This window comes from Pinus tabuliformis, chromosome 6 (genome assembly GCF_031772625.1).
Source record: "Pinus tabuliformis cultivar Carrire ecotype Pingquan chromosome 6, CPIR1, whole genome shotgun sequence".
Classification (NCBI taxonomy): Eukaryota; Viridiplantae; Streptophyta; class Pinopsida; order Pinales; family Pinaceae; genus Pinus; species Pinus tabuliformis.
Genome location: NC_142292.1, coordinates 613,593,826 through 613,606,993, shown reverse-complemented (window position 1 = coordinate 613,606,993; position 13,168 = coordinate 613,593,826). Strand labels below are relative to the sequence as shown.

The 13,168-nt window shown below is 41.4% G+C and overlaps 1 protein-coding gene across 1 annotated transcript in view; it reads left to right on the top strand.

Moving 5' to 3' along the window:
* Window positions 1–481: 481 nt before the first annotated feature.
* LOC149260080 (protein LIKE COV 1-like) overlaps window positions 482–13,168 on the top strand; it is a 248,890-nt gene continuing 236,203 nt past the window's right edge. Inside the window, exon 1 of the mRNA XM_089419645.1 lies at window positions 482–1,011. Within this exon, the coding sequence (XP_089275771.1) occupies window positions 865–1,011 (147 nt within the window). The 5' untranslated portion in view covers window positions 482–864. The remainder of the gene's footprint in view (window positions 1,012–13,168) is intronic.

Below are 13,168 nucleotides of genomic sequence, written 5' to 3'. Positions count from 1 at the left end.
CAGAAGCATAAAGTCTAAAATCTATATATATTATTTTTAATAATTAAATTCCTTTATTATTATATATTCTATAACTATTTCTAATTTAATTATAATAACATTATTAAATTCTTAACCTCAACCTTAAATTATATATATATATAGATATAGTATTTTTAATAATTTAACTCTTTTATTATTATATATTTCTAGAACCATTTCTAATTTAATTACAATAGCATCATCAAATTCTTAACCTCAACCTCATTCCCTTCACTCACATGCAATGGCCGGGAAGGAAGTCTTCCATGCTTAAAATTCTTCACATGCTTACATCTTGCATATGTATCATTAACTTAAATCATGATATAAGCAATGGGTCCGGAGAACAATCAATATGTAGCTTTTATGACAACTATATAATGAACATTTATCCACAAAACCCTTGTCTTTGTCTATAAGAACTGGATTCCATATACATATTAGATAATATTATTGGTCAAATCAACCTCACCAGAGCAGGTATCACAAGAACCGGTCTACGATTACGTTGTTCGTACATTTTATTTCTAGGACTCTGAAGACCCATTTTTTCAAACTCACATGTACGCATATTTATTCATTTGGCCTGGCTGCCTGAAACATTTTGAATAAACGTCTGTGCAACCACGGTTTTGGGAACAGAGGAATTTGAATGATAAGACTGGTTTAGATTCCCGTACTCCTGAATCTATCGAATCGTTTCTTTTGAAATTCAGAGGCGGTTCTTACAAGGGTGAAGAAGCAACATCAGCAGAGGAATCTTGCTTTTGTTATACTATATTTTATTAACAGACAACTGTTGATATAAATAGGCATAATAGTTACTATCAATCATCCATCCTAATGGGCGATGACAAATGCGAGAGTTCGATGGGTTCAAGAGACAGAGAGCTGCTGATGCCAGTTGCCGATGGCGAGGAAGATGCTGAAGCCAGCCTACTCAAGACTTCTTCATCATCTTCTTCATCATCTTATCATCCGGGTAGAGAGGTCAGATTATTCTTTAAACCTGTCGATTCCCGAATTTTGAGAGTGCCATTCTTCTGCTTCTAATTTTAAAGGGTTTCTTCCATTTGTATCATAACAAAAACACCAATGGATGCAATTAGCTCTGCAGTCATGCGAGGTTCCATTGATGAATATATTGATGCTCACAGGGTTTGGCTACGGTGGGCTTGGCATGATTTTACCATGGGTTTGGTCTAGCATTTGCCAACCATGGGTTATGGATTTTGAAAAAGAATGATGCGGGTTGAGAGGGAATGTTGGAATATCAATCCACACCTGAATATGGCGTTGCTTCTCATTAAGGGGGCATACGCCTAGGTCGTAGAACAGCCCACCTGCCGGTGGCAAGCCCTAGGTTTGAATCCTTTCCTCTCCATGGTTTAACAGGTTCGCTTCCTATGGGGTAGTGATCATATTATAATGACACAATAGGACAACTAATTACAGAGGTTCATGGGGGACAACCCTGGAGGGGCTCAATAACCCAGGAGGATCAGCCTTGTTTCTCATTTTGCAGGTGAATAGATGATTACAGGAGCCAGGCTTACCACGCCTGTCTGTTTTCCCTTTTTAATTACATTGCATGCCTTTTTTGTACGGCTAGCCAAAAACGTTTGTGCGTCCTACCTGGCCAAACGAACGGTGTAAAGCATAATGAACTGCCAGGTCATTGGAGATCAACCAAAAACCTGACCTCTGTTACAACCTGCTGAGGAGGTAACGGGGCAGATTTCCACTTCTGCCAGACGGCTTGGAGGGCCTTTGCAGGTGTACCCCTTACAGCCCAAGCAAAACTGAGCTGTAATCCACCAACCCAGAAGGAGTTTAAAATCTTACTTCAGGACCAAACGAATATCCATACCTCCAAGAAGCCTAGTATCCCCTTATATCACACCGGTCACAGACCGTTTTTTATTTTATTATTATTATTATTATTATTATCCTTATCATTATTTATTATAATTTCCCTGTCTTTCTGGGTCTAACTTTAGGTGGTGGATGTGAAGTTGGGCGAGCAGTCTTTATATCATAGTTTATGGTTGGGTGCACTATGAATGTGCCAAGGAACATATTATATATAAGAGACACTAAGAAAGAGTAAATGAACCGCCCACCCGGAATAACAGAGTAAAAGGCATTTGTGTTAAACTAAACGATAACAGAATGCATAACTTACCGTGCTAATAACAGATCAATGATTGAATAAATGAGAATTATGATGAAAATTGGTAACATCCTGAACACAGCAGAACCTAAACCAAATCCAGTTGCATATAGAAATACATCAATATACAGTAAACACAATGCTGGAAACCTGGTACATTGTAGTCTGCATTATTTATTGATGTGCTCCATAAAGTGTGTTGGGCCTTTATGAGGAACATAGAGTTATAAAGTGTGTTGGGCCTTTATGAGGAACATAGAGTTTAAAAATTAGTTTGTTATATTTTCCTTCGTTTATGCTAATTAGTTAGATATTGAGATTCAATCAGCTATGTCTTAGGTAAAATATGAGTTGATCATAGAGTCATTTTGAGATGGTAATTAATGGGTTTATTGTTGGCAGTTTATGAGCTCAGGGTTTTGTTACCAACTGAAAGTGGGTAACCCATAGGAGAAAATTTTTCTCCTCATTTGATGGCCAGCTAGCCAACAACCCCATGATGATCAACACATAACACCATGTCAGAGTTCTCCACCTATTGCTCTGGTTAGATCTAACTTCCTTCCGGCATTTCTTCTTGAAGGAAGGTGGGTCATCTACCAATGGGTACTTTAACCATTGTTGCAATCATGTGCTTTCATTTAATGTTATGGGCATATTGATATGGATCACGAGGCAAACTGGATAATTGACCTATCTCTATTGTATTCTTGTTCTCACACTTGTCTTGGGAGGTTAGTCTTTGACTCTAGTCTAGTGGGACCTCCTTTGATGCATTATGGTTTAGGAAGGGCACTATTGGGGAAGCACTGATTGATGTAGCATGTCCAAGGTAATTCATACTTACCACTTTCCATTTCTCATGGTTAATCACCTCCATTCTTTGGGCTGGTAGTCATTGTTCATTGGAATTGGCGCCCTTCATCCACATCCTTGAGTTAAGGCTGGAAACTTGGGCCTGGAGTTTGATGTAGCTAAAAGAAAGATAAAAGCATATAAAGCCACAATGAAAGAAAACGTAAAATGCAAAAGATGGCTAAGAGTATATTTAATATGTGGGGAAAACTTAGCATGAAATCTACGCCCCTCATTAGCCATCACTCATTTCCTCAAGCATTTAATTGATCTAGGTGGATATTGGTGGCCACTCTCCTATTCCACTTGGATCCCCACCACCGTTTCTTTTAGTTTTTCAGTTTCCTTAATTGCAACACAATTTACTATTTTGGCAGTGTTTCGGGTCCTGAATTTCCGAAGCCGTTTTGAGGCCCTAAACGACATTTTTTTGGAAAACGGGCAAACATGAGTTATTAACTTTTGTTTGCAGTAGAAAGTTGTAGTCCTCAGATAGATCTTTCTAACGAGGTATTGTGCGCATCAAACGAAGATTGTATGCCAAAGTTACGACCTCAGGAAGTTGATGAACCAATTTACCCAAACGTGGCCCACAGTTTTGGCGTTTCATCTCCTAGGGTTAGGTTTTTGGATGTTTAAGGTTTTCCATTGTTTCCCAATAATAAATAGGCCTTTGAGCTTCATTGTAACACAGTTTAGAGGCATGTAGCCGCTACATCTCTTCCCAAAGATAAGCTACCATTGCCTGAGCTAGTTTATTTCCATTCTGTTTGTAAGCATATTTCAGTTCTTTGATATTAATGAAATGAAACGTTATTTTTGCTGCATCTCTGTATTTGTGGTTATATCTGTAATTTGTTGCGTTCTTGTTTAAGTTCAGATCAGTGGTATTAGAGCGGTTTGCTCTTTCTATGTTTTTCTTTGCATGTCTCCAATGAGATCGGGGTATAAGGAGTTAGGGCTCGACTTGGTTGAACCCTTTCAAGACCTACCTCGCAAACCCCGATGATCTCCCATGGCGGAAGAAAAGAACGATGAGGGAGCAAGAGATCCTTTCAAAATATTGCTCGAAGAAGCCCTCGAGCGGCAGAGGACGCAATGATGGACAACTTTGCCCATATCCTTTGGCGGTTGCCCATAGGCAACACATCTTCTTTCGATAGCCACTCTGGGAGTGCCACTCCCTTTAAGGTATGAGTTAACTTTGACATCCCCATATTTGAAGGTCAGATAGATGCAGATGCCGTAGATAAATGGTTAAATCTGCTAGAAGGATATTTCTCAATTCATGAGTTTTCCAACCGGGAAAAGATTACTTTTGCACTCCTCAAAGCCGCCCCCCACATTAAGGACTAGTGGGAAACCTACTGCGAGAAGGATGAGAGTGAACCCTCACTATTCTCAGCCGCACCCACTTGGAATTCTTTCTGAGACGCCATCAAGGAGCAATATTACCCAGTCGGGAGCTATGAAGATAAATACATAAAGTGGACCACGCTACGGTACGGAAGGGACCATGATGTGCTAGAGTTCACAAATATTTTTCATACCCTTCGCATGAAGTTGGGTATTAAGGATTTTGAGCGGCATTTGGTACTCAAGTTCTGTGGTTGTCTACACAAGTACATCTAGGACGAGATGGAATTTGTGGACATCTCCTCGCTCGACATTGCCTATCAATACGCTGTCAAGATCGAGCAAAAATTTAAATAGAAGAAGCGAGACTTTGGATCTGTGAATTCAAAGCACGAGAAAGGCGCCCCCAAGCCGCAGAACAAAGGACAAAGCCAAGGTGGGGCGACCCAGAACAACCTGCTGAAGCCGCAAGCGAAGAACAACATCACAAAGACAAAGGAGGACACGAGGAAATGGTGTGAGTTCCATAAGAGCCCCACTCACAACACAAGTGAGTGTCAGGCCAAGTAGTCACTGGTGGCCGAGCTGATGGCTTCCGAATCAGAGGTATGTTCCGTCTTTGAGTAAGAACCCAATAAGGGGAATGACAAAGGGAAGCAAATTATTGACGCAGAGCCTAGTGCCATTGTTGCCACCACCAAGATCCAAAAGAATGAGCTCAAAAATCGAGAGGAGGGGGAACGCCTCTTCCACTCCTAGATGTGGGTGAAGGGTTCTTCGCTACAGTTCATTGTCAACAGCAGGAGCCAAAAAGAACCTCATTTCAACAGAGGTCGTGAAGCCACTGGGCCTACCAACCACAACACATCCGCAATCGTACACCATTGGGTGGCTTCACCAAGGGCGAGATCTCTGCGTCAGCCAGCAGTGTCGTCTTCCCTACAACATCAAGCCCTTCGCAAATGAGGTACTGTGTGATGTTGCTCCTCTTGAAGTTTGTGATGTATTATTAGGACAACCATACTTGTGGAAGCGACATGTTGTGTATGAGTCTAGGCCCCACACTGTTATTATTACTTTGGGCAATAAGTTGTACAAGATACCGGAGGTAGCACCGCCTACCACCATCTCTTTGATCACTACGAAGCAATGCAGTAAGATCATTTCCCAGACTGGGAAATTTGTTTTCCTTATGATTCTCCCTCAAGGCAAGAAGAAGATTGTGGCCATGACCTCTAGATAGGGCTCCTCTGCACGACAATAACTGATTGATGACCTTCTGGACCAACTCAAGGGGGACCAAATATTTCAACAAGATTGACTTGAAGTCCGGGTATCACCAGGTACCAATCGAACCCTTCGATGTGTGGGACACTGCCTTCAAATCCAAGGAGAGCTTTTTCGAATGGCTAGTCATGCCCTTCAGGTTGACGAATGACCCCACAACTTTCATGAGTTTGATGGACGACATCTTGTGACCCTTCACCAACTCATTCGTGGTGGTGTATTTGGACGATATTATGATCTTTAACCAGAGTTGGGAAGAGCACCTCCGCCATATTCGACATGTCCTCCAAACTCTACGACAACACAAGCTGTAGCCTGTGTGCCAATTTGGAGAAATGCACTTTTGGTATGACCTAGATTCAATATCTGTGGTACATCATTGATAAGCGCGGTGTGCATGTGGACCCAACCAAGATACAAGTCATTCAGGATTGGCCAGTCCCAACCACTCTAACGGAGCTTCGCAGCTTTATGGGTTTTGCTAATTTCTACCATAGGTTCGTGTTGTGGTTCTCTCATATCACTTGGCCTTTGAGTCAAGTCACCAAGGGTGGAGCGAAACCAAAATTCTTTTAGTTCGAATCCCAACATAAGGCGTTTTTCGAGTTGAAACATCGCCTCTACTCTGCACCAGTGCTCACATTACCAAACCTGTAACAACCATTTGAGATCGAGACAGATGCCTCTAACTATGCTATTGGTGCAGTTCTTACTTAGCAGGGGCATCCAGTGGCATATCATAGTGAGACACTTTCAGACACAGTCCAAAAGTATCCCACTTATGACAAAGAGATGTATTCCATTGTGCAGACCTGCTGACAATGGAAGCATTACATTCTGGGGAAGGAAACTGTCATTTACTGTTAAACTTGGCAACTAGGGCCAAAATCCATGTGGGTCATCTTATTAATGGCAGCTGATATTTTTCTTGGATCCCTCTCATCGAGAGGTGTAGGATTGATCTAAAGATCATCCGATTCCGATAAGTATTCATGGAGATATGAATTTATTTGTGTTATGAGACAATTCGTTAGGGTCGGGCAGCAACCAAATTTACCCCACATGTGCTCAACGTTTTAGTATAAATAGAGGTACCTTGAAAGTCATTTAGACACACTCACTTGGGATCTCTTCCTCTCTACTTGTCTTTGGGTTTTGGTGGGAGGAGAGATCCTAAGGGAAAACACTGCCCTAATGGAGAAAGGTTCTACGCTATCATAGGAGATGCCCTAGAAGGCTCTACGCTGTCATGGAGGACAACCCTTATCTCAGCCACAAGGAAGCCCTAACGCTGCCCTATGGAGAAGTATGCATTCAAGAAGGGCAGCAACGTAAGCCCTCTAACGCAGCCATGGTAGAAGCCTAAGTACCCTACGTGGAGGAGAAAGAGTCCACCTACAACAACCCTAATCCCTAGCCGCAACAAGAAAGGGAGATTCTAAGACAGCGTGAAGGAGGCTGAGTTCATCAATGAAGGCCGAGTTAACTGCTGGAGCTGTAGTGACACTTTGGTGGAGGCCGAGAGACTGTCATGGATGCCGCAGGCTGTCTTGAGGGCCGAAGGCATAGTTTTATGGGGCTATAACCCTTGGAAAGGGCTACTGCAGCAAGGGATAGGCTTGCTGTAGCAAGCCGCAGTCCCTATCACACCTACAGGTCTACGTTAGGAGGGCGTAAGGCCTGCTGGGGTATGACAAGCCAACATGGGATGTAGGAGTGCTGAAGAAGGGTGACTGTAGCCTTGGTAGGGATGTTGCAGCTGATGTGTGAAGGCTGGTAGGACTGTCATTGATGCCCTAACCAGTCCATGACCACATTGTGAAGGTTGTCCGAATTGTTGTCCAGCAATGCAGCACATGATATGATATGATGTGACAACATTGTGGTGAATGCTGTAGCATGATGATGGGTATAGTGATGAAGTGTATCACAACACAATGGTGAGGTGCAACAGTGTGATATGTTGCAGTAGCATGATGTATGTAACCGCAAGTTCATAGTGTTGCAATAGTATAGCACATTGGGACAACAGTATGGTACTTGGTGCAGCAAGTACACAAAGTAGCTATGGTGCAGCAAGCACATGGGTGACAGCATGGTGCAGCAGTGGCACAAGGTACAACTGTGCTAAACACTGGGACAACAGTGACAGCATGGTGCAACAGTGGCACAAAGTACAACAGTGCCAAACACTGGGACAACAGTGCAGCATAAGTTGCAGCAGTATGATGTGTACAACATGGTCATAAGGTCTAGCATTGTGATGATGGGTGCAACATGGTGCAACACAGTGAGGTGCAACATGATACGAGATGCAACACAATGATAGGTGAAGGAGTCACCTTGGAGAATTAGTTGAAGCAACATGTCTTCAAATGATTTCACGTATCATCTTTTTAGAGATGATCTATGCTGTTACCTAGAAAAGTCAAAGTGTTGACTTCTATTGTAAATGTACTATCTCTCTCTCTCTCCCTCTTTGCTAAACTATTGAAGAAAATATAAGAAGAATTGATCAAGGGTTTCCCCACATTGGGTTTGTCCCTGGGTAGCGCCACATCTTGTGTCCTCTTGTCTTGGCTTTGTCTTCTGCGATTTATGTTTATGTTCTATCTGCAATTTACTTTAATGCTGATGTGATTGCTAATCTGGAAAAGATATTGAGCTAACTATGAAAATTGAAATAAATTGCTCTAAGCATAGAACATACCTAAACTTAACATTTACACAGACCACTGACCCTTGTAGTTCATAGAGACATAAGGTAAGTTGCAGAACGATCACCATCAGAAATGGTCCACATACCTGCAACAGTTCCATTTGAACATTAAGTACAAGAAGGGCAACACCAATAATGTTGCAGACTACCTCAGCCGACCGCCGGTCATGGCGCTGACCACTGTGCTTGACTCTTGTGGGCACGAGACTTCGGGGTGACACATCTGTACAAGAGCGATCTAGAATTCAACAACACATACCAGACGCTCCTGGAAAGCAAGAAAGTTCTAAATTTTCACCTCTAGGATTCACTGTTATGTCACCTGGGACACCTCTATGTTCTTTCAAGCGAGCATGCCAAGATGATTTGGGAGGCGCACTACAGTCGGGTCGCAGGACACTTCAGAGTAGAGAAAACAGTGGCAGTGCTGCAGAAGTATTTTTATTGGTCGAACATTCGACAAAATGTTGTGAAGTACATTAGATCCTGCACTGCTTGCACCATTGCCAAACCGACCATCAAGAAGCAAGGCCTATATACTCCTTTGCCTACTCCTAGGCAATGTTTTAAAAATTGGAACCGGTGACTTGACCGGTCCACCTAATGAACCGGGTTTCGAACCAAAACCGGTCGAACCAGGACTAGTCAGGTCTAAACGAACCGGTTTTAAAAAAATATATTAAATAATTAATGTTTAATGAAAAAAACTATTTTTAAGATTTAAAACCATGATTTCAAGCCAATAGAGACAAAATATGCAAAGATTGCTCATTTATATACCATGTAAAGGTGAATATATCAAAATGGCACTGAGTGCAATACATATCATCGACAAAATACATAAGCAATGAGGCTCGAAATGACCTCTAGAGTGCAAAAACAAAGCCTACAAACTATGGGGCCAGTGGCCTACTACAAGTCTACATATATGATAATAGTGATCAACATTATCACTTGAAACTTCTCATGAGTCATCATGATCAAACTCAGTTGGTTGAGTCTCGACTCCCAAACTTTGCAACTGCTTGAGTCACAAACTTCTCTATTGGTTTAGTGACTTGAGTCTCAAACTTCTGAAGGTATTTTGCCCTAATATGCCCTATTACTTCATTTGGTGCTCCACATGGCTTTACATGGCCTCCTATCCCAACCAAGTGTTGCTTGAACCTGTTAATACCCCCTCCTTCAATAGATTTTTGGCAATATTTGCAGATCATTTTGCCATCAATCATATCACAATGAGCCCATGCAGTATCCTTGGCTTTTGGAGGCATGATGACTACTACTTAGCTTAAACTCTCTGTTGTTCCACTACTCCAGCAAAAACTCAACACTCTCCAAGCTCCCAATCAAACTCACAAATACTCCAAATGAGATGTGTGAGACAAATGAGAGGGAGAAGGGCCTTTTAAAGGCTTGGAGAGGGTGTTTTTGGAGGGAAAGAACCTTTACTTTCCCTGCAAAATACCCTAAAAGATTGGAAAATAATGCTGCGTGGGTCCTCTGCGGTCGTGGTAGCTAGCTGGTCGGTTTGACCACAAATCGACCGGTTCCGTCCTAAACCGCATGGTTAGGGCAATTTTTAGGCGAAATGGTGGGTCAAATTGGGTTTTTTTTGCCGGTTTGACCCGATGGGCTTGCTAACCGGTCGATTTGACCGGTTATCGGTTCAGACCGGTCAGTTTTTAAAACACTGCTCCTATTCGACCTTGGGAATCCATCTCCATGGATTACATGTCGGGCCTCCCTTCTACTAAGCATGGAAACGACTACGTTTTCGTGGCCGTCAACAGATTCTCTAAGATGGCCATTTTGGTGGCCTGCAAGAAGAGTATCACAAGAGAAGCCACTGCTAAGCTCTTCTTTGAACGAGCATGGGTACACTTTGGGATCCCACAGTCCATTATCTCAGATCGAGACATTAGGTTCCTAAGTACATTTTGGTCAAGTCTCTGGTCGATGTTGGATACCAAGTTCACCAAGTTCACGACTTTCCACCCCCAAACTGATGGCCAAACAGAGTTCGTCAATAGGATGATCGTACACATTTTGCGCATGTACAACTCGAATCATCCGTGCACATGGGACAAAAGCCTCCCCTATGTCCAGCACAACTATAGCAAAACTCTCCATAACTCAACTGGTCTCATGTGCCGTGGAGGGTTCTTACATGTGCCATGGTTGAAATTGCTAAACCTATCTAGAAATCTTGCTCCTTTATGATATTTAAAATTGTTTTCCTTGAATCCTTTAAGAGAACTTTGAGTGTGCATGTTTTAAATTTAAATTCTCACGGGTTTATAAGTGGATGCCCTAGTCATCTCACCTCTTCAACAAAATCGTTCTCATTGAAATTTCCCTAGAACACTCGAATTACCCTTTTGGAACAAGGCTAGTCTGGGTGGTGTTGAACAAACCCGGTTGTTTAATAAATTCTCCTTCTCTTGTAACTTCTAGATATTTAGGGTTACAGTTAGGGTTTATATGAAATATTGCTAAAAATGTAATCTTCTTTGATGTGTCATTGCTCTTTAAATAGAAATTACGTTAAATAATCATCCCAAAAGGTAAAATTTAGCATTTCTTACATATTAAACCCTATCTCTAGGGCTGATGTGATCATTCTATTGCTGTTTTATGCATGTTTCTTCTATAAAGACTCCAATAAAAGCCCTAGATCCTTCATATCTAATTGAAAGTCTTGATCTTTTTATAATTTAACATTGTAAGGCTTTTTCCTCCTGCTGTTATATGACATTGTATACCCCATCATTGAAATTCCATTGAACTCTAACTTATAACAACACCTTAATTCACTTTAGTGGTCTAATGATAGAGTGCTTGAACTTTGGTGAAGATTATTCAAGCCATCTAGGCTTTGTCGTTACCCTATCCCATCATTTGACCTCATCCGTCACCTTGAACCATTCTTATTGAATATCCTTTAGGTGATCCTTTCGGGAAGCCTCCCTTGTGGTCCTAACACCACTAAATAGTTGGAAAAAGGCTATTGAGGTGACAATGGTTGTCGATCTCTTGTTGCCTTGAGGCCTAGTGCAAAGATCTGCGTAGTGAGGCTTTGCACTAGCCCTGCTGGATTTTGCAACAACAATAACCCATTGTTTTGTTCATTGTACTTGATATAATATAGCCTATTTAATGGCTTGGTGACTTCATTGTAAGATGCCTTTTCGCTAAGAGTACTAGATCTAGTAAGAGTTGGTTTTCATGGTTTAGGGTTTATGAGATAATCAAGGTGTGTTGTTGCTATGTGTTTTATTATTGCTTGTTATTTGTAGAATTTCCATGAAATTCTGATTTGCTGTTATGAACAATCTGAAAATAATTTCCTTTTCACATAGACACAAAATTTCTCTACCAAATAGCACGAAATATAACAAAATTAATTTCACAAAATTCACACAAAAACAACACAATTTTTCTAGGGAACCCAATAGGGAAAAGCCTTTCTTGCTTGAGAATTCTATTGAAGAAAAATAAGCTACAAATCTCTTACAAATAACCCTGCTTCAATAGAGAATGCAATCTGATCTCTTAGCATTGAACTAGGCCTGAAACAACTCTGCAAGAATATTGATCTGCTTCCCAAGGGAAATTCTCCTCCAACAATTCGCACAAGATAAATGCTCTTGTTTGTTCCTCTCACAAGCTCTCTTGCTCACAAACTTGTGCTCAAGCATTATGATCATTTGTGTGCCTTCGATCTCCTTATAAGCTTTTCAATTAGGCTATTGTTAGTGAGTTTTCTAAATTAGGAGCTGAATTGGAGCTTTTCTAGTTGACAAAAATCAACACGCTTAGTTAACTGGATCCTCCTAAAATTTAGGAGGCTAACTCCACTTAAGCATTCAGTTCCCAATTTAACTCACACTAGAAGACAAATAACTTGGCCTTCCACAAAATCGCACTAGTCAAACTGCTTCTTGAACTTGTCCTCATCATTATAACTCGTGCTTGTTTAAGAAAATCACAAATTCGATTCCTTGAATTAAGGCACAAATCAAGAAATCCATTCCTTTGCTATTTTTCAACACTCCCTCTTAGCGAGGAAGGGATTTTGTACAACTCCCAACTTATCTTTGTGATGAACAAAACTGCTTCTTGCCAATGCCTTGGTCAAGATGTCTGTTGTCTGCTCCCTAATTGGAATGTACAGTAGCTTGACTATCCCCTTCTGCACGCAATCTCTAAGATGGTGATACCGAATCTCGATATGCTTTGAGCAATCATGAAACATTGGATTCTCAGAGAGTTTAATGCAACTTTGATTATCACAATATATCATGGTAGGCTCCATCCTTTGTCTAAAAAGTCCCACAAGTAACTTCCTCATCCAAATAGCCTTGCAAGCTACTTGACTGGCAGCGATATACTCGGCCTCTGTTGAATTGAGTGCAATTGATCTTTGCTTCTTGCTGTACCAAGAAACTACAACTCACCCAATGTTGAAGATGCCACCTGAAGTACTCTTCCTGTCTGTGGAGCCCCTTACCCAATCTACATCTATGAAGCCCTCAAGCCTCACTCCATCAACCTGTCTGTACCACAAGCCATAGTTTGTTGTGCCTCTGAGATATCTTAACACATGCTTTGCAACAACCCAATGCACTCTGATTGGTTCAACTGTGAATTGACTCAGTTGGTTGATTGCAAAACAAATATCAGGTTGTGTGTTGACCAAATACATCAACGACCCAATGAACTGCCTATATACTGTAGGATCCACCCGCTCTCCT